The 21338-nt window shown below is 48.1% G+C and overlaps 1 protein-coding gene across 1 annotated transcript in view; it reads right to left on the bottom strand.

Annotated features, from left to right (window-relative positions):
* Positions 1-21338, bottom strand: part of WDHD1 (WD repeat and HMG-box DNA binding protein 1) — a 70912-nt gene that overhangs the window by 12909 nt on the left and 36665 nt on the right. Inside the window, 7 exon segments of the mRNA XM_048485986.1 lie at positions 1481-1695; positions 5521-5652; positions 6362-6476; positions 9004-9160; positions 11826-11963; positions 15127-15368; positions 19547-19731. Of these exon segments, the coding sequence (XP_048341943.1) occupies positions 1481-1695; positions 5521-5652; positions 6362-6476; positions 9004-9160; positions 11826-11963; positions 15127-15368; positions 19547-19731 (1184 nt within the window).

Raw genomic sequence — 21338 nt, 5'->3', positions numbered from 1 at the left:
GTCCCCATAATGTTTTAAAAGGCCCATTTTTATTGAAACTTCTTGCTGCCTCTGGATCTCAGCCTTTCAGGGGACGTGCCAAATGATCTGGACTTATGCTGACCTGTCTGAACATCTGTATATACATCTGTATTCGCTGACTGAACCTTTACAATCAAGTTAACTGCAGGACTGAGTTATAAAAACAGAACAAAACAAAATCTGCCCTCCCCAGGGTGAAGACGGATGCTCCGTAAAACATACTACTCTGGTCCCCTGTGGAACCAACAAAATAACCAACAAGTTGAAGGGAAACAAAACCCAGCCTGTGAAACAAGCTAGGAACCAAAAGGTTGGGAGAAAAGAATTTTTACTGCACATTGTCTAATAACAAAAATTACAAACAAGTCACGCTAAAATCCAAATTAAGTGTTAACTCAATAGGCCCATTTTCAGTGTAAAACACTTAAGCAGTCGAGAATGATTGGCAAAATGCATACACACGAACAAAATACAGAAACTACAATTTCTTATTTAGGCCAGGAGGTTTAGATATGAATATGTAATAAACAGTAGCTCCCATGCCTTAGACAGTCCATGCCATGGAGTTTTCAAGGCAAGAGACGTTCAGAGGCGGCATGCTATGGTTTGCACAGTCACCTTGGACTTTCTTGGTGGTTTCCCATCCAAACACTGACCCTGCTGAGTTTCCAAACTCTGGTAAGACTGGAGTTAGTCTTGGCTGCTTAGGTTGCCACATGCGATTGCCAAATCCTTGCAAAATGGGACAGTTTTCCATTGAAACACAGGACTTCCTCCCATATGGAAAGTGTAATATCCCAATTTAGACAGTGATGGACCCTTCCCTGTCAGTTGGTAGGTAGGAAAACACCCACAAATAGAGAAGTTAAAGGATTAATAATGTTTGTGGAACAGGGAAGACGACAACTCCAAACTTCTGGTATTTCTTTCCCTAGAATGGAAATGACGACGACGACGACGACGACGAAGAGGAGGAGGAGGAGGAGGAGTTTTTTGGATTTATATCCACCCTTTCTCTCCTGTAAGGAGACTCAAAGGGGTTTACAATCTCCTTTCCCTTCCCTGCTCCCCCACAACAAACACCCTGTGAGGTAGGTGGGGCTGAGAGAGCTCCAAAGAACAGTGACTAGCCCAAGGTCACCCAGCCAGCATGTGTTGGAGTGCACAAGCTAATCTGGTTTGCCAGATAAGCCTCCGTCACTCAGGTGGAGGAGTGGAGGAATCTAACCCAGTTCTCCAGATTAGAGTGCACCTGCTCTTAATCACTGTACCACGCAGGCTCCACGCTGGAAAGAGGGCAGGGAGCTGATCTCTCTGGACAGGAAGGGACCAAGCAGCGGAGTTAGCCAGAAGACACAGCCACACACGGCCAGATGCCTTTTTGACAGATGAGGTTTTTCAGATTTGAAAACACCAGAGATTTGATTACTTCCCCCAATGATATTTTGTCTCCTTTTACCCGGCATTCAGGTGGCTCCTGAAATCCTCTTCCCTGCCAGTTTCTTCGGCAGCTGCCAGCTCGGCCGCTTTCTCTGCTGCCAGCTCACTCAGCCTCTGGGCAAGGATGAGCTTCCGAGAACGCGAAGCGTACTTGATGGCCAAGCTCACGGCGTTCTGAGTCATGAGCTCTGCCAGCTCCACGCAGCGGAATTCACGTTCCAGTGTGCAGGAAAGCTACATTTGAAAATAAAACGCATGCTCGTCAAGGGGAATTTATCTTGGAAACCGAAAAGAAGGGAACGAAAAGCTATCATTACGGTTGTCTCGTTGGCAAGGACCAGCCCTTTGGGTTGAAATCATGCTTAGAAAAATAAAAACTGAGGGAGGGATGCTTTACTACTGTTAACAATATTTCCATCTTGCCTTTCTATGCCTACAAGAGCCCCCAGGGCAGCGAACAATTTAAAATACCCATGATAAAATCATGTTTTAAAACCATTAAAATCAACTCCCCCTCAAACACAGATTAGAACAGAGGTCTGCAACCTGCGGCTCTCCAGATGTTCATGGACTACAAATCCCATCAGCCCTTGATGGGATTTGTAGTCCATGGACATCTGGAGAGCCGCAGGTTGCAGACCCCTGGATTAGAACAATAAAAATAAGGGTTAAAATACATAGATAACATAAAAACAGCTATTAAAATCCAGGTTAGGAAGGAGAGGTCAAGGGAATTTTGCATATGTGTTGCCTGGCGGAGAAAGTCAGGAACGTTCCCATCCTCCTAACACTCAGCAAAATATACAAAATGTGATTATTCAGGAGGGCATGGTTATACAGGTAACAGGGCTATAATACAACAGAATATTAAAGATATATACTAAATGTATTGTCGAAGGCTTTCACTGCTGGATTCAACTGGTTGCGGTTGTGGTGGGTTTTCCGGGCTGTCTGGTAGATCTTGTTCCTAACGTTTCGCCTGCATCTGTGGCTGGCATCTTCAGAGGTACATCACAGAGAGAAACACCAGAAGCAAAGGCCAAGGGCATGCTAAGTTCATGGACAATGGACTCCACCCAGACACAGGATCTGCATTCACCAATACGGCTGCTGCTGCAGGGAATGCAAATATGACTACAAATGTAAATGGACTGATTCAAGTTCCACCCAAACACATACTGATTGGTTCCCCCCCTGGGACATGGACAATATATACCAGTGATGGCGAACCTTTTCGAGACCGAGTGCCCAAACTGCAACCCAAAACCCACTTATTTATCACAAAGTGCAACACGGCAATTTAACCTGAATACTGAGGTTTTAGTTTAGAGGCGTGCGTTACTTGGGAGTAAGCTTGGTGGTAGTTGTTGGCTTTGCTTTGAAGCAACCGCGCAACTCTTCGAACGGGTGAATCATGACCCTAGAAGGTTTGACTCAGAAGCAAGTCACATTGCCAGCAACTGAGTTTATTCCCAGGTAAAGGACCGCGCTTCAGTTCTTTACATGAAAATCAGTGGGGTTTAACAGCGCTTAACAGGGTTACCTATACTGCTTCCCCAAAACTAGGTCTTAGGTTTAATGCTAATAATTGAGCCCAGCGGCCCAGTCCAGCCTAGATGTGTGTGTGTGGGGGGGGCGATTTTCCTCCCACATGATGAACTCTGTGCGTGCCCACAGAAAGGGCTCTGAGTGCCACCTCTGGCACCCGTGCCATAGGTTCGCCATCACTGATATATACCCCACCAAACATTCCCTTCTCACTAGACACAGTGTGTAACAGACTTCTCTCTGTGATCCACCTCTGAAGATGCCAGTCACAGATGCAGGCGAAACATTAGGAACAAGATCTACCAGTCCACGGCCACACAGCCCGGAATACCCACCACAATAATATATACTAAAGATACATTTTTTAAAAAAATTAAGCCACTTTGGATCCCCACTGGGAAGAAAGGTGGGGTATGAACAAACGGATTAAATGAATCAGTAAAAAACACTTTCCAGGAAAAAGTCTCTGGGATTGCTCTGACCTTCATACAAGTCTAACATTGTAACTACACCATCACACTGGGCGCACTGACAGCGGCATGCATTCTTTGTGCATTTTCAAGCATCTGAGAATATGGGAGCTACTGTGTACCTGATTTCAAATTTTAAAATCGTATAGGACTACAGAGAGGCAGTCAGGAGAAGAAGGTGTCAGGGTATCAAAGTGCCTCTGTAGGATTAACAACCACCTTTCCCAGCACCATGGCCCAAATCTAAGGCCTTACTCTATGTTTCTTTCATAAGAACATAAGAACAAGCCAGCTGGATCAGACCAGAGTCCATCTAGTCCAGCTCTCTGCTACTCGCAGTGGCCCACCAGGTGCCTTTGGGCGCTCACATGCAGAATGTGAAAGCAGTGGCCTTTTGCGGCTGTTGCTCCCGAGTACCTGGACTGTTAAGGCATTTGCAATCTCAAATCAAAGAGGATCAAGATTGGTAGCCATAAATCGACTTCATGAATCTGTCCAAGCCCCTTTTAAAGCTATCCAGGTTAGTGGCCATCACCACCTCCTGTGGCAGCATATTCCAAACACCAATCACACGTTGCGTGAAGAAGTGTTTCCTTTTATTAGTCCTAATTCTTCCCCCCAGCATTTTCAATGGATGCCCCCTGGTTCTAGTATTGTGAGAAAGAGAAAAAAATGTCTCTGTCAACATTTTCTACCCCATGCATAATTTTATAGACTTCAATCATATCCCCCCTCAGCCGCCTCCTCTCCAAACTAAAGAGTCCCAAACGCTGCAGCCTCTCCTCATAGGGAAGGTGCTCCAGTCCCTCAATCATCCTTGTTTCAGCCATTTTGAAAAGTGGAGTCACAGCTAGCATCGTTCAAAGCAGGTTAAATTCAAATATCCCTCCTCCAATTCAAGGCTTAAACAAACAGGAATAATGTATCAAGTGGATAACTATAGGGAGGAATGGAATACCAAACTGTCAGGAAAAAAATGACAAACTAGTGCGCTACATTTACAATAAAAGAAATATAAAAGGGCCTGCATGGTTGTGGTACCAAGTCTGGAACGTCCTCCCCAAGGAGATTCATCTGTCACTCTCTATCATCATCTTCCACCAGCAGGTGAACACTTGTATGTCTTGTTGGGCACACCACCAGCGTGGTGTAGTGGTTAAGGGCAGGTGTGCTATAATCTGGGGAACCGGGTTTGATGCCCCGCTGTGCCACAAGTTGTGGAGGCTTATCTGGTGAGCTAGATTAGCCTGTGCACTCCCACACACGCCAGCTGGGTGACCTTGGGCTAGACACAGTTATTCGGAGCACTCTCAGCCCCACCCACCTCACAGGTGTTTGTTGGGGGGGGGGGGGGAAGGAGATTGTAAGCCCCTCTGAGTCTCCTGTGTTTTCATGTGTCCTTTTACGCCAATACATTTTTACTGAACTGTTTGAATAATTATATATACTTCATTTTAAATGCTGCTTTAAACATTGTGATGTTCACTGCCTCGGGGACCCTATCTCAGTGATGGCGAACCTATGGCACGAGTGCCAGAGGTGGCACTCAGAGCCCTCTCTGTGGGCACATGCGCACAGAGTTCATCATGTGGGGAGGGGACAGAAAAACACACACACACACCCCTAGGCTGGCCTGGGCCACTGGGAACAATGCCCCGCGGCGAGCAGGAAGGGCTGGTGGGCCTAGTGCCTGTGCTTTGGATGGCTGATTCCTGAGGGGGGGCAGAGGAGGCGGAGATGCTAGAGAGGCGCAGAGCGGTGCATGCAGGACTTGCTGGAGGCTAGAGCAGGCTGGCCCCTGCTTGAGCAGGTGGGGCAGAGGCAGAGGGGTGGGGTGCTGGAGCAGCGCAGGGCAGAGCGGCGGGTGCACGCAGGACTAGAACCTCAGTATTCAGGTTAATTTGCCATATTGGCACTTTGCGATAAATAAGTGGGGTTTGGGTTGCAGTTTGGGCACTCGGTCTCGAAAAGGTTTGCCATCACTGCCCTACCTGAACCATTTTAACATAGAAATGTCATAAACAACAAACGTCCCACTCACCGCAAACATTTTCATCAAGAGATTCTGCTGCTCCTGGACGGCCCGGCCTTTCACGCTCTCATCACATTCGTATCCACTTTGGGCTAAATGCTCCAGGTGATTGTGGAATAGGAGAGAACGCCAGAATTGCTCCTAAGGCACGCAGACGGAAGAACAAAATGTAGCACAACAATTTATTTTAACACAGGTTGTTCATATGCCCCCCCCCCCCCGCCCCATCCTGATAGTGACTGGATGAGGAATGGGGAAGGGATGGTGATGAATTTTACGTCGTATGTTATTAAATTATGTGTGTAAGTTGCCCTGAGCCTGGCCTTGGTAGAAAGGGAAACGAACACTTCACAACGTTCTAGACTCGGCTGCGTCAGGGGCCAAGTGATGTCCAGCATGTCTGATCGGGTCTCTGTGCACCACTGATAAGGCAGTGGTGGGATCCAAAAATTTTAGTAACAGGTTCCCATGGTGGGATTCAAACTGTGGCATAGCGCCAATGGGGCTGGGTGGGGCACAATGGGGGCATGGCCGGGCATTCCTGGGCAGGGCTGTGGCAAGGACGTAGCTGCTGCGCCGGTCCTTGGGCGGGAAACGAATGCACACAGGCGCAGGCTGCCATGCACGCTGGTGCATCTCCTGCTAGACTGCTTCAAGTTCTGCGCGCTACTGCTGAGAGGAGGGGCGTAGCTAAGGCAAAAATCACGTGGCAAAACCACCAATTAGTAGCCCCCTCTCGGCACACGCAAATAATTAGTAACCTACTCTCGGGAATCTGTGAGAACCTGCTGGATCCCACCTCTGTGATAAGGGATGGCTAAATAGCACAGTTGCCGTCAGGTCTACATACCTCCATCTGCCCCTTGTCTGTTGCAGTCTGACAAAAAGGAATTTTGAAGGCCAAGACGGCTACAGCAGGGCGAGGAAGCGTTGGTGGGAATCGAGCTCCTTTACACGGGATGCATCTGCGGAAGGAAAAGAACATGATCTAAATGCAGGGTTTTCAAGGTTCCCCCACCACCAAAACCAAAAAGGAGTTTGGATTTATTCCCCACTTTTCTCAACCAGAAGGGGTCTCAAAAGGGATTACAAACTCCTTCCCTTCGTCTTCCCCCCCAACCTTCTGAGGAAAATGGGGCTGAAACGGTTTGGAGACCATTATGATTGGCCCAAGGTCACGAAGCAATCCTCATGTGGAGGGGTGAAGAAACAAACACAGTTCACCAGATAAGACTGCGTCGTTCGTGTGGAGGAGTGGGGAATCAAACCCAGTTCTCCAGATCATAATCCGTCGCTCTTAACCACTACATCACAATTGCTCTCCCAACACCTCTTGGCATGTACAAAGACAGTATATTGTCTTTCTTCCAGGGCTTCAGTCTTGACATCTGGCCTTTATGCATTGCAAGGAGTTGGACTTGATTGCCCTTGGGGTCTTTTCCAACTCCATGGCCCTTTCCGCACGGGACTAATACAGCACCCTGGGGACGGCAAAAACGCCGTCCCCTGGGAGCTGTTCGCACGAGGGGCACAGCTGCTTTGCAGCCGCGCCGCCCTCGTGCCTCCCGAGCGGTGCGAAGCCGCCGTTTTCCCACCTCGCTTCCCCAACGAGGTTTACGGAAAACGGCGGCTTCCAGCCGCTGCCGTGCGAACAGCAGCGGCTGGAAGGCGCCATCCCTCCCCCCTGTGCCCGATCGACCTACCTGCTCTGCGACCGTCCGGCGCGTCACCGAGGCCGGGGGACACGCCCCCCCTGCCCTGCGACTCCGGAGCGGTCGCGCAGGGCAGGGGGGCGTGTCCCCTGGCCTTGGCGCTGCACGGTCGCAGAGCAGGTAGGTCGATTGGACAACGGTGTGGCGCGGCGCCGTCGTCCTGGTAGTTTCTGGGACCGTTCGTGTGAACGGTTCCAGGGGGGTTGGGTCGGCGTCATGTACGCCGATCCAACCCCCACCGTGGCCGTGCGGAAACGACCTATGATTCTATTGCTACTGAATCTTGCCATTCTACTACGAAGTTCAGGGCAGCACAACTGGTTCTCCTCTACTCTGTCCCCCGTCCCAACAACTTATTCCAGGAATATTTTCCCCCTGTCATTACCCTGCTGTTGCTCCTCAAAACCTCTTCCCTCTATGAAACTATCCCCAAAACACTTTGATTCCCACAAGAAGCCTTCAGCACGCCCCGTATTCAAGGAGCTTTATTTATTTGCTTTTCTCCTCGATGGGAACTGAAAGGAGGCAAAAAGATCATTCTCCTGTCCTCAATTTTATTCTCACTGCAACAACCACCCTGTGAGGTAGGTTAGGCTAAGAGCGAATGACTGGTTGTAGGTCAACCAGTGAAGAAAAAGATGTATAAAAAGCTAAGAAGTGTTCTCAACTGTAGAGATATAGCCCCAAAGACATTAAAAAAAATCAAACTCTATAATGCAGTGGTGCTTTCTTACTGTCAAGGGTTTTTTTTAAAAACCATATTTGAATTAAAAATTGTGTTACGCCTTAGGTTATTTTGGAAAAAGGGGAAATAACCACAATGACTTTCATACATAGTCACCCTGCTAGTCTGACGCATTCTGTGGTTTTCAGTGGGTTTCCCAGAAATAAATGAGTTGGAAAAGAAAGCAGAGGAAGATGCTATTTTGGAAGTAGCTGGTAAAATCCACAGATGTGGCACTGGAGCAAAGCAGAGCTTTCTTTGCCAGCGTGATGCAGCAGTTAGGCCCCTTCTGCACATGCAGAATAATGTGCTTTCAATCCACTTTCAATGCACTTTGAAGCTGGATTTTACTGTGCGGAATAGCAAAATCCACTTGCAAATAATTGTGGAAGTGCATTGAATGTGCATTATTCTGCATGTGCGGAAGGGACCTTAGTGTATCTGACTAAGGAACCCGAATTCTCACTCTGTTCTTTCTCTCTCAGCACAACCTGCCTCACAGAGGATAAAACGGGGAAGGGAAAATCGGAGAAGACAGGATAAAATATAAATCAGGGCTCCTCAACCTTTTTGAGTTCTGGTGGGTTTTCCGAGCTGTGTGGCCGAGGTCAGGTGGATCTTGTTCCTAACATTTCACCTGCAGATTCGTGGCAGTAACGCCTTGGGTGAGACTCAGCATGTGACACTCTGCAGGTTGCTCCTTCCCCCCCCTCACAACAAACACCCTGTGAGGTGGGCGGGACTGAGAGAGCTCTGAGAAGCTGTGACTAGCCCAAGGTCAACCAGCTGGCGTGTGTGGGAGTGTACAGGCTAATCTGAATTCCCCAGATAAGCCTCCACAGCTCAAGCGGCAGAGCTGGGAATCAAACCCAGTTCCTCCAGATTAGATACACGAGCTCTTAACCTCCTACGCCACTGATGCTCCTTTTATCCTTTTATCGTATTTCTGAAGACCCCGGGGCCAACAAAAGCTGTTCTTTCATATCCCTGCTGTGGTACAGACTAGAATGCACACTGTCTGTTGAACCCAAAGTCTCCATAGGTTCGGTTCCCTACCTCAGCTGCTGCGGGTTTTCGTGAATGCCCACAATCCAGCAGTGGTCCGACTTCCCTTTACAATACTCCCTCGTGTCACAGACAGGAGTCCACGTATTTCCAAAGCCTCTGTTCAGCATGCGCACGATGCCTTCCGAGTCGACGTAACACGGGGTGCCTATTCAGCATGCATGCACAAAAAGCACAAGGTTGGCCAACCAGGTAGGGGGTGTTTTTGTTTTGTAAAGCGGCTGGGTTGATTCGCTTCCTGTAGGGGCATTAACTACAACAACACTTCACATCTTGCAGGCATTTTAAAAAACCTACAAGAACATTTTGAAGAGCACACCTGTTTGCTAGCTTTGGAAATAACACCCCCTCCTGGTAGACAGCAGCAAATGAACAGCTATATTCAAGTTCAATAGCACCACAGGAGAACGAAGAAAAAGAAGAGGAGTTTGGATTTATATCCGCCCTTTCTCTCCTGTAAGGAGACTCAAAGGGGCTTACAATCTCCTTTCCCTTCCCTCCCCCCATAACAAACACCCTGTGAGGTGGGCGGGGCTAAAAGAGCTCCAAAGAACCATAACTAGCCCAAGGTCACCGAACTGGCATGTGTCGGACTGCACAAGCTAATCTGGTTCACCAGGCAGGCATCCACCGCTCTAGTGGCAGAGCGGGGAATCAAACCCGGTTCTCCAGATTAGAGCGCATCTGCTCTTAACCACTACACCATGCTGGTGGGAGTCTGGGGGGCGGGGCTGCCAACCTCCAGGTGGGTGAATCCACCATAATAAGAAACAATTGGGAGTCAGAGTGAAGACAAACACTAACACAGTTACACTATGTGCCTCACAGGTGGGAGCTGGAGATCTCCTGGGATTGCAAAGGCTCTCCAGGTAGAAGATAAGAAGAGTTTGGATTTATATCCCGCTTTTCTCAACAAGAAGTCTCAAAGCGGCTTGCAAGCTCCTTTCCCTTCCTCTCCCCACAACAGACACCTTGTGTGTGTGTGTGGGGGGGGGGGGGGGCTGAGAGATCTGAACAAACTGTGACTAGCCTAAGGTCACCCTGCAGGAGTGTAGGAGTGGGGAAACATATCCAGTTCGCCAGATAAGAGTCTGCTGCTCAGGTGGAGGAGTGGGGAATCAAACCCAGTTCTCCAGATCAGAGTCCACCTGCTCCTAACCACGACACCACGCTGGCAAGCTTTTCAGGGTGTAGGTCAAAGTTCCCAGTGTGAGAAGCAAGTAGGAAAAGCAGTCCCCGAGCCTTACATCCCAGTCTAACATCAGAGAATCTTTGGACTCACTCCCACTCTATATGCTCACCATTATTTTTTAACATCAGTGATGCTACAGGTCTGTAACTCATGTTTTTCAGATAGCCATGGATCACAATACCTCTACATCAGCCTCTGCCAGCATGGCCAATTGCTGGCAGGGGCTGATGGGATTTGTAGTCCATGAACATCTGGAGAGCTGCAGGTTGCAGACCCCTGTGCTACATCTTTTCACTGTGCAAATTACCTAAAGAAGAGTCGCCCGTTATTGCTGGCTCTTTACCAAAGCCAGATTAAATGTTTTCCCATTAGAAGTCCTCCAAGGTACATTTGTTGGGGTCTGTATCAGCCCAACCTGCATACCTGTAAACTTCACCGACCTCAAACTCTTCTGCACATTATTTTAACTTGTAATAATTATGCACGTGAGAGACATATGAAGATTTCTCTACTACTGAGGAGGTTAAGCAGGAATTCTGTACAGTCTTGCATACAATTCTACTTTGAGGATAAGAAGAAGAGTTTGGATTTATATCCGCCCTTTCTCTCCCGTAAGGAGACTCAAAGGGGCTTACAATCTCCGTTCCCTTCCCCTCTCACAACAAACCCCCTGTCAGGTGGGTGGGGCTGAGAGAGCAACTGAATAGGTCATGACTTTCCCTGGATATGGGCCCAGAGAATTTCTCAGCTCACAAAAAAAGAATACACCTCATTTATGTTCAGTTCTGGGCACCACAATTTAAGAAGGATATTGACAAGCTGGAATGTGTCCAGAGGGCAACCAAAATGGTAAAAGGTCTGGAATCCAAGCCCTACAAAAAGAGACTTAGGGAGCTGGGGATGTTTAGTCTGGAGAAGCGAAAGTTAAGGGGGGACATGATAGCTATGTTTAAATATTTGAAGGTATGTCATGTCGAAGAGGGAGCAAGCTTGTTTTCTGCTGCCTCAGAGACTAGGACATGGAGTAATGGATTCAAGGTGCAGGAAAAGAGATTCCATCTAAACATTAGGAAGAACTTTCTGACTGTCAGGGCTGTTCGACAGTGGAATTCACTGCCTCGGAGAGTGGTGGAGTCTCCTTCTTTGGAGGTTTTTAAACAGAGACTGGATGAACGTGCTGTTATTGTGTGTTCCTGTATGGCAGGGGGCTGGACTTGATGGCCTTTGTGGTCTCTTCCAGCTCTGTGATTCTATCCCTACGCACACAACCTGTTTGCACAAACACAGTTCTGGAGATGCATGCACCTACAACAGCAACGCTCAACACCCTGTATCATATTTTCGGAGTCAGGCTAGCCTCAGAGTTCTTCTGCAGTGCATATAGGAATCTGCAAAAGCAAATATGTTTCCAGAGATTTGGACATTCATCTTTCCCCCGCTCAGCAGCAGGGAGATATTTCTGTGACTGATGCGGATCATAATCTGGGAGCCACTTGTAGACTCAGCCTGTTCTTCACTACAAATCAGATCAATTTGTGCATCTTGGGAAAAGGGGAGAGGGAGAGAGGGAGAGAGGGAGAGAGGGAGAGAGAGAGAGAGAGAGAGAAAACACTTATTTCACCTTCTGCTGAAAATCCTACCCACGTTAAATAGGATTTCCAGGAAACGGGAAGTGGATCCCCATGAAAAATCTGTCTCTTCTTTCTTCCAAGCTCTATCAGCTGAACTCCAAGACACTGATTCCCATCAAAGCCAGTACCTAATTTTTTAAAAAGGGAGGAAATTAGCACTTCTGATTAAACATAAATTGAACAAAGGAAATGAAGTCTCAGTACTTGTGTACAAGACCTTCTGCTAGTGGCGTAGGAGGTTAAGAGCTTGTGTATCTAATCTGGAGGAACCGGGTTTGATTCCCAGCTCTGCCGCCTGAGCTGTGGAGGTTTATCTGGGGAATTCAGATTAGCCTGTACACTCCCACACACGCCAGCTGGGTGACCTTGGGCTAGTCACAGCTCTTCTGAGCTCTCTCAGCCCCACCTACCTCACAGGGTGTTTGTTGTGAGGGGGGAAGGGCAAGGAGATTGGAAGCCCCTTTGAGTCTCCTGCAGGAGAGAAAGGGGGGATATAAATCCAAAACTCTTCTCTTCCTCTATATACCTAAGGGAACCTAAGGGAATTTGCTGTATTAACAGCTCCTCATTGAAAAAGAAGATGACGACGACTTTGGACTTATACCCCATCTGTCTCTCCTGTAAAGAGACTCAAGGTGGCTCACAAGCTCCTTTCCCTTCCTCTCCCCACAACAGACACCTTGTGAGGTAGGTAGGGCTGAGAGAGCTCCAAAGAACTGTGACTAGCCCAAGGTCACCCAGCAGAAGTGTAGGAGTGCGGAAACACACCTGGTTCACCACTCTGCCACTCAGGTGGAGGAGTGGGGAGTCACACCCAGTTCTCCAGATTAGAATCCACCTGCTCTTAACCACTACACCATACTTGACTTTTTAAGCATTCCTAGAAAACAGGAGTATTAGGAGTTTGAGCCTTAAGTATAATCGAATTTTTATAAAATAATTACTATCAGGCAAAGCTGGCTGGCTCTTACGGCCAGAACGGCCAAACACTTTTTAAAGAAAATGAGTTGCTAAGTAGGGATTCAGTAGAACCACAGACTTGATTATAGCTGCTTTTAAAATCTTTAAACTTCAGGAAATACTAACATTTGAGATCATTAATGAAGGCAAAAACAGAGGGAAAAGGAGCAGCTGGAGGCAGTCAGCAGGCAACATGGTTCATTAAACAGAAAACCCCTGGTCTCATACTCAAGATTTTCATTTTAAAACATCATAAGGACATAGAACACAAGAACTAGCCTGCTGGATCAGACCAGAGTCCATCTAGTCCAGCTCTCTGCTACTCGCAGTGGCCCACCAGGTGCCTTTGGGAGCTCACGTGCAGGAGGTGAAAGCAATGGCCTGCTGCTGCTGCTGCTGCTGCTGCTCCTGAGCACCTGGTCTGCTAAGGCATTTGCAATCTCAGATCAAGGAGGATCAAGATTGGTAGCCACAGATCGACTTCTCCTCCAATAATCTGTCCAAGCCCTTTTTAAAGCTATCCAGGTTAATGGCCTGCACCACCTCCTGTGGCAGCATATTCCAAACACCAATCATGCGTTGCGTAAAAAATGTTTCCTTTTATTAGTCCTAATTCTTCCCCCCAGCATTTTCAATGGATGCCCCCTGGTTCTAGTATTGTGAGAGAGAAAAATGTCTCTCTGTCAACATTTTCTACCCCATGCATAATTTTATAGACTTCAATCATATCCCCCCTCAGACGTCTCCTCTCCAAACTAAAGAGTCCCAAACGCTGCAGCCTCTCCTCAGGCCTGATTTATGGATGAAGGAACCTGATTTACGGATGAAGGAACAAGATGGCAATAGGATTATTTATTTACTTACTTTATTTCTATCCCATCCTTCACCCCAATGCAAACCCAAAATGGCTCACATCATTGTTCTCTCCGGTGTTTTATGCTCACAACAATTCAGTGAGGGTGATCAAGCTGAGGGTATATGACCAGGCCCATGGCCGCCCAGCAAGCTTATGTGGCACCGTAGGGATTCAAACCCAGATCCTACTTTAATATTACAATGAGATGACAGAATGCAGAGGTGATAGAATAGACCAGTGATGGCGAACCAATGGCACGGGTGCCAGAGGTGGCACTCAGAGCCCTCTCTGTGGGCACATGCAAACAGTGCCCCCCCTCACACACATCTAGGCTGGCCTGGGCCTCTGGGCTCGATTATTAGCATTAAACCTAAGACCTAGTTTTGGGGAAGCAGTGTAGGTAACCCTGTTAAGCACTGTTAAACCCCACTGATTTTCATGCAAAGAACTAAAGCGCAATCCTTTACCTGGGAGTAAGCTCAGTTGCTGGCAATGGGGCTTGCTTCTGAGTAAACCCTCCTAGGGTCGTGATTCACCCGTTGGAAGAGTTGCACGGTTGCTTCAAAGCAAAACCACCGACTACCACCAAGCTTACTCCCGAATAACGCACGCCTCGGAGCCAACTGTTTTTTCCAAACTAAAACCTCAGTATTCAGGTTAAATTACAATGTTGGCACTTTGCGATAAATAAGTGGGCTATGGGTTGCAATTTGGGCACTTGGTCTCGAAAAGGTTCGCTATCACTGGAATAGACTGTACCACTTCAGGCTGCAGCTAGAGGACCACACAGGTTCACATTTTGAAATCCCCCCCCTTAAAGACTCTCCACAAACAGGAAACAATCTCAACAAGCAAAGATAAAGCAGCAGAAGCTTTCTTCCTGCTGTGCCCATTTTCTATTTGCAGACAGTTTTGCATGCAAAAAAAATTCAAAGCTAAAGTCCATTGGCTGCCATCCAAAAGGGTGCATTCCAGTCTAACACTTTTATTTTATTTAGGGTATGTCTATGCTGCCTCTTCAGAGTCCTGCTTGAGAAAGTTTATACTAAAGACAATGACTCCGTATAAAAACAAACTGTGGTGGTCTCCTTGTGGTAGAGAAAAGATAAATATCCAACTGCTGTTCTTTTTAACACATAGCAGCTGCAGGAAAAAAAGATTGTGGCTAACAGGAGCACACATTTAAGAAATGCTGGGGTGGAGGAATAAGCATAAGCATCAGCATAAGCATGTTATTGTCATTGTGCACGCACAACGAAATTTACAGCAGCATTCCTCGATGCACACAATTCCAGACTCATACCCCATCCTCACTTTCCCCTTCCTCCACCCATCCCTACACGGCCCCAAGCACATCAACACGAAACCACGGATTTCAGCATAGCCACAGCTCTAGAGTAGAAGCTGTCTCTAAGCCTCTTTGTCCTAGTTTTGATAGACCTGGTTTTTATAGAACGGGGGGCGGAGGAGCGCACCTCTGTGGAAGGTCACCAGCAGCTGTTCTCCGTGTCCAGCCATGGACACCACCGGACCCGGGAGGCTGAAGAGCTCTTTCTGGATCCCCCCCACCGTGAACACGCGGACCAGGAGGGTGCTGGTGGCGCAGGCAGCCCAGCCCTGGCCCAAACAGACGGCTTCGATTTCCTCATTCTGCAGCATGTCGACAGTCCACTCTTTGTTGGAATCCCAGGAGCTGAAGTGGATGCAGTGAAGTTTGCTAAAAAAATAAAATACAAAAAAAAGGCAGCGTAACCACAATTCCTAGCAACTCCAGAGCAGGGTTTATGGCAGTGTTTCCCAACCTTTTCGAGGTCAGGGTACCCTTGACCTCACTCTTCATATCTCACGGTACCCCTGCCGCCACCTTCCACCTTCCCCTCCCATTGCCCCTACTTGCCACACCCCCCACCTTCCCCTCCCACGGTGAAGGGAAGCACTGGGGGTGGGGGTGGCTGCTGACCTTGTGGCAGGCCCTGCCCCATGGGCCAGCTCCATGTCCTTGCTGGCGCCGGTGGGAGACACCACAAAAATGAGGGGGTGGTGGTGGTAGTGTTGCCGTGGTACCCCTGGGACATGCTCACGGCACCCCAGGGTACCACGGAACCCTGGTTGAGAATGGCTGGTTTATGGAAACATGGAGTTGGACAACGCAGGATCAGCCTAGACTAGCATCCCTGACAAGAGTTCATTCAGCTGTTGGTTAAAGACTGCCAGTGAGGGGGAGTTCACTACCTCCCCGGGTTGCTGATTCCACCGCTGAACAGCTCTCACTGTTACATTTTCCCTAATATCTAGCTAGTGGCGTAGGAGGTTAAGAGCTCGTGTATCTAATCTGGAGGAACCGGGTTTGATTCCCAGCTCTGCCGCCTGAGCTGTGGAGGCTTATCTGGGGAATTCAGATTAGCCTGTACACTCCCACACACGCCAGCTGGGTGACCTTTGGTTAGTCACAGCTTCTCGGAGCTCTCTCAGCCCCACCTACCTCACAGGGTGTTTGTTGTGAGGGGGGAAGGGCAAGGAGATTGTCAGCCCCTTTGAGTCTCCTACAGGACAGAAAGGGGGGATATAAATCCAAACTCTTCTTCTTCTAGTGCCTTTCTGCTCGTATTTTAACCCCAGTTCTACTCTCTGCTACCAATGGAAGAAGAGTAGGGGCTGACAATCTCTTTTCACTTCCCCCCTCACGACAAACCCCCTTGTGAGGTGGGTGGGGCTGAGAGAGCTCCAAAGAACTGTGACTGGCCCAAGGTCACCCAGCTGGCATGTGTTGGAGTGCACAAGCTAATCTGGTTCACCAGTTAAGCCTCCATAGCTCAAGTGGAAGAGCGGGGAATCAAACCCAGTTCTCCAGATTAGAGTGCACCTGCTCCTAACCACTACACCACGCTGGGTTTCAAGCTCCCTGCCTTCCTCTAAGTGACAGCTTTTCAAATACTTAAACTCTTTGTGAAGGAGGAAGAGAAGGGGTTTGGATTCATACCTGTAAGGAGACTCAAAGGTATACCTGTAAGGAGACCTCCTTTCCCTCCATCTCCCACCCCACAAACAGACACCTGGGGCTGAGAGTTCTGAATGAACTGTCTAGCCTAAGGTAACTCAGCAGGCTTCATGTGTAGGAGTGGGGAAACAAATCTGGTTCACCAGATAAGAGTGTGCCGTTCATGTGGAGAATCAAACCCGGTTCTCCAGATTAGAGTCCACCTGCTCCTAATCACAATGCCGTGCCAGCTCTCCAAATTAAAGCGTTTATATTCTGCCTTTCTTCATGTGGTCCCTGTTCAACAAGTCATAGCTACAAAAGTGTTGCTCACTGCCTGAGATTAAATCATACCACAGCTGCGGTTTGCACAGCTCTTTTTCCAATTTAGAGGTTCAGTGACCTCTCCTTGAAGAGCACGGCATTGAAAAATCTGATAACGGATTTATTAATATGCCATTTTCCCCCCTTCATCGTTTTTCTGGCTGCTTGCAGCGCAGCAAGGAACAACCTCTCCAGCAGGAACAGTCCAGAAGGGCATCTGCGTATGGGAATGGGGTGGAGATACTGCATCGCCTACACCGTAGTAATCCTACACTCTGCCCTGATGTCACTACGCCTGCATACAAGGTGTTTGAATTCCTAGTCCTATTGAACAGAAGCAGTGGCGAAGGAGGTTAAGAGCTCGTGTATCTAATCTGGAGGAACCGGGTTTGATTCCCAGCTCTGCCGCCTGAGCTGTGGAGGCTTATCTGGGGAATTCAGATTAGCCTGTGCACTCCCACACACGCTAACTGCGTGACCTTGGGCTAGTCACAGCTTCTCGGAGCTCTCTCAGCCCCACCTACCTCACAGGGTGTTTGTTGTGAGGGGGGAAGGGCAAGGAGATTGCCAGCCCCTTTGAGTCTCCTGCAGGAGAGAAAGGGGGGATATAAATCCAAACTCCTCCTCCTCCTCTTCTCCTTCTTTAGTTGCACTGTTTACTCTATATCCTGCACTGTATGGTCACCTCACTTTGTTCTATTTTGTACCCCATTATCCATTCAACGTCCTATACCATGTGATTACATTTCTCTCTCTCCCCGCTCCATAATCTCCCATGGGTCTCGGTGAGAAAGGCAGGCCCAAATAAGCTAAGCTCCATCCTGAACGCCCACTTTGAAGGGGGCCTAATTTTGCCCCGACTCACCGGGTGGGCGAGAGCAGTAGGAAACAAAGCGAAGCAGAACACTTTAAGGAGGGCAAAGCAGGGAGGCCCCAGGTTCAATCCCCGGCAACCCCAGTTGAAAAGGACCAGGCAGTAGGTGATATGAAAGCCCCTAACTAGGAACCTGGATAGCCACTGTCAGTCTGAATACACAATGCTGACCGTCATGGACTAAGGATCTGACTCCGTATAAGGCATCTTCCAATGGGTTCAATGTCAAGGTAGAGGCCGTGGCTCAATGACAGAACATCTGCTTGGCATATAGGAGGTAACAGGTTCAATCCCCGGCATCTCCAGGACGAGGCAGGAATGAAACGACTGAGACCCTGGAGAGCCACTGTCTGCATCGACAATACTGACCACGATGGGTCAGTATAAGGCAATTTCATGGGTGTTCAAGACTGTCAGGGAAGAGACCATGGCCTAGAGGTAGAGCACCTGCTTGGCATAGAGGAGGTGCCAGGTTCAATCCCTGGCAACCCCAGTTAAAAGGACCAGGCAACTGTAGTCCATAACATCTGGAAGGCCACAAGTTTGACACCTGTGATCTACTACAACGCTTGTGCTTGTCAGGCCTAGTTCCCGCAGGGCCTGGTAACAGCTGGCCGGAGCCAAGGTCACACCTAGACTTGCTGTTATCTGTTCGTGTTAATGGGCCTTTTCTATTCTAATCACTGCGCTTAGTAACATAGGGCAGTGATGGCAAACCTTTTCAAGACCGAGTGCCCAAACTGCAACCCAAAGCACACTTATTTATCGCCAAGTGCCAACATGGCAATTTAACCTGAATACTGGGGTTTTAGTATAGAAAAAACGGTTGGCTCCGAGGCACGCGTTACTCAGGAGTAAGTTTGGTGGTAGTCGGTGGCTTTGCTTTGAAGCAACTGTGCAACGCTTCAAATGGGTGAATCATGACCCTAGGAGGGTTTACTCAGAAGCAAGCCCCATTGCCAGCAACCGAGCTTACTCCCAGGTAAAGGATCGTGCTTTAGTTCTTTGCATGAAAATCAGTGGGGTTTAACAGCGCTTAACAGGGTTACCTATTCTGCTTCCCCAAAACTAGGCCTTAGGTTTAATGCTAATAATCGAGCCCAGCGGCCCAGGCCAGCCTAGATGGGGGAGGGGCAATCCCCCCCCACACACACACATGGTGAACTCTGTGCGTGCCCACAGAGAGGGCTCTGAGTGCCACCTCTGGCACCCGTGCCATAGGTTCGCCATCACTGGTCTACTACAATGCTTGCGCTGGCAGGAGCCAAGGTCACACCTAGACTTGCTGTTATCTGTTCATGTTAATGGGCCTTTTCTATTCTAATCACTGTGCTTAGTAACATAGGGAATCAGGCTTCCTCGTTCCAGCCGCACCTGAGACCCGGGGCAAGGTCTATCACACATCCTTAAGACACTTTAGTCCCGTAACAAAGCTGTTCTCACCTCGCTATTCTGTTGTTCTGTAAAACAATGGGAAGTTGGGAGGGGGGCTCGGCAAACAGGGAATGTTTGAGATAAATGCGGCTGCAGAAACCAGGCTCTTTAACTCTGGCTTTCTGCCGCAAGGATAACTGACAGAGTTCAATAAAAGCTCTGGAACCCTTCTAGAGTCTCAATGATGGACTGTCGTGCAAGAGCCTTCCAGTGCTTGAGCACTCCACGACGCACCTGAACTCGCTTGGCTAGCTGCGCTCCTTAAGAGAGCCTTGAGGGTTTTTACCTCGCCAGCTCTTCCGTGCTCTCGCAGGCTAGTAAAACAGCTTCCCGGGAAAGGTCTGCCATCGTGTGATGCAAAGAATTGGGCAAGTGCATGGCGTGGTGTACGGCAACGTCATGGAATTCCACCTCAATAGCGTTGTCTTGCTCGTCATTATAGCAGCGGATGATACCAACAGAGTTCCATACCTTTAAGAGAGGCAAGAATAATAATTATAGCAGCGGATGATACCAACAGAGTCCCATACCTATAAGAGAGGCAAGAACAACAACCCTTCGGGGTTTGGTGGTTTATCAAATCGAATAAATAAATAAATAAATAAATTATCATTATATTGTCGAAGACTTTCACAGACGGAATCACTAAGGTGTTGTGGGTTTTCCAGGCTGTATGGCCGTGTTTTAGTAGCATTCTCTCCTGGCGTTTTACCTGCATCTGTGGCTGGCATCTTCAGAGGATGTGAAGACGATCCTCTGAAGATGCCAGCCACAGATGCAGGCGAAACGTCAGGAGAGAATGCTACTGGAACATACCTTTATGTGATATGTTTAATATCACAGCTGAGTTTGGATTTATATCCCCCCTTTCTCTCCTGCAGGAGACTCAAAGGGACTTACAATCTCCTTTCCCTTCCCCCCTCACAACAAACACCCTGTGAGGTAGGTGGGGCTGAGAGAGCTTCGAGAAGCTGTGACTAGCCCAAGGTCACCCAGCTGGCGTGTGTGCGAGTGCGCAGGCTAATCTGAATTCCCCAGAGAAGCCTCCACAACTCAAGCGGCAGAGCTGGGAATCAAACCCGGTTCCTCCAGATCAGAGTGCACCTGCTCTTAGCCACTACGCCACTGCTGCTCCTGCCAGTTCTTTAGCAGGTTGTTGGCCTTTCATTACAATTTGAGCCTCGCCCAGAGGTCTAAAACATTGTAATGTATCAGTGTATTATTTTTAACATTATGATGATGATTTAATGCTCCGCTCTCTTCAGCTGAAGTGGGCTCAGAGCGGCTCACAATATAGTTACGTGATACACTTTCATAAAACAGCAAATGTAAAATAGTTTATCTCCAGTAAAGTTACTCATGTTTCACAAAATTAACCCCCAATTTTTAGTGGGATTTTAAATCGAAGTACTTGATAAAGAGGAACTTTATCTACACTATGGCACATTGTTGGGTCTCGATCCTTGAATCAATAAATGGACTCCGGATTGTTGATCAACAGCGTTTATTGGAAAGGTAATGAACCACCAAGCTTGCAAGAAGCCAATTCTGCCGGACGTGGCTTTTGCGACTCCCTTTATTCAGAAACAACTCCCCCCCACCCCCCGTTTCCCCAAAGAATGTGAAAGTTCCATTGGAGCCTAGGCACCCCAAGGTCAGTGACAAACAGAGATAAAGTCACCTGGACTCCTACCCCCACAGAGCAACGGAAACATTCTGTTTCCCATGGGAGTAGAGAGTGTCAGGGACAAGCCTAGTTATCTACCAAGCGTGCGAAGCCATAAAAGAAAGATCAAGGAAAGAATGTCCCATTACAGCGGTGGTAACATATAGCAGGCTAAGCACATATATTTAAAAACAGTTACATTGACAGGAATGCATCTCAAATCACCCAGATACAATCAATTCAATTCAATTCAATAAGCCTTTATTGGCATATACACGATAGTATAAAAATACAGTTCCAGTTAAAAAGTGAATAGTAAAAAACTTCGCGTTTGTCATACATTCAGTTTACAAACTTCTGACAAAAACTTTGCCACTATAAGGCAACAATGAAAATCCTGACAATTTAAAAG

Source organism: Sphaerodactylus townsendi, linkage group LG02, assembly GCF_021028975.2.
Source record: "Sphaerodactylus townsendi isolate TG3544 linkage group LG02, MPM_Stown_v2.3, whole genome shotgun sequence".
NCBI lineage: Eukaryota > Metazoa > Chordata > Lepidosauria > Squamata > Sphaerodactylidae > Sphaerodactylus > Sphaerodactylus townsendi.
This window is presented reverse-complemented; position numbering and strand designations above follow the sequence as displayed.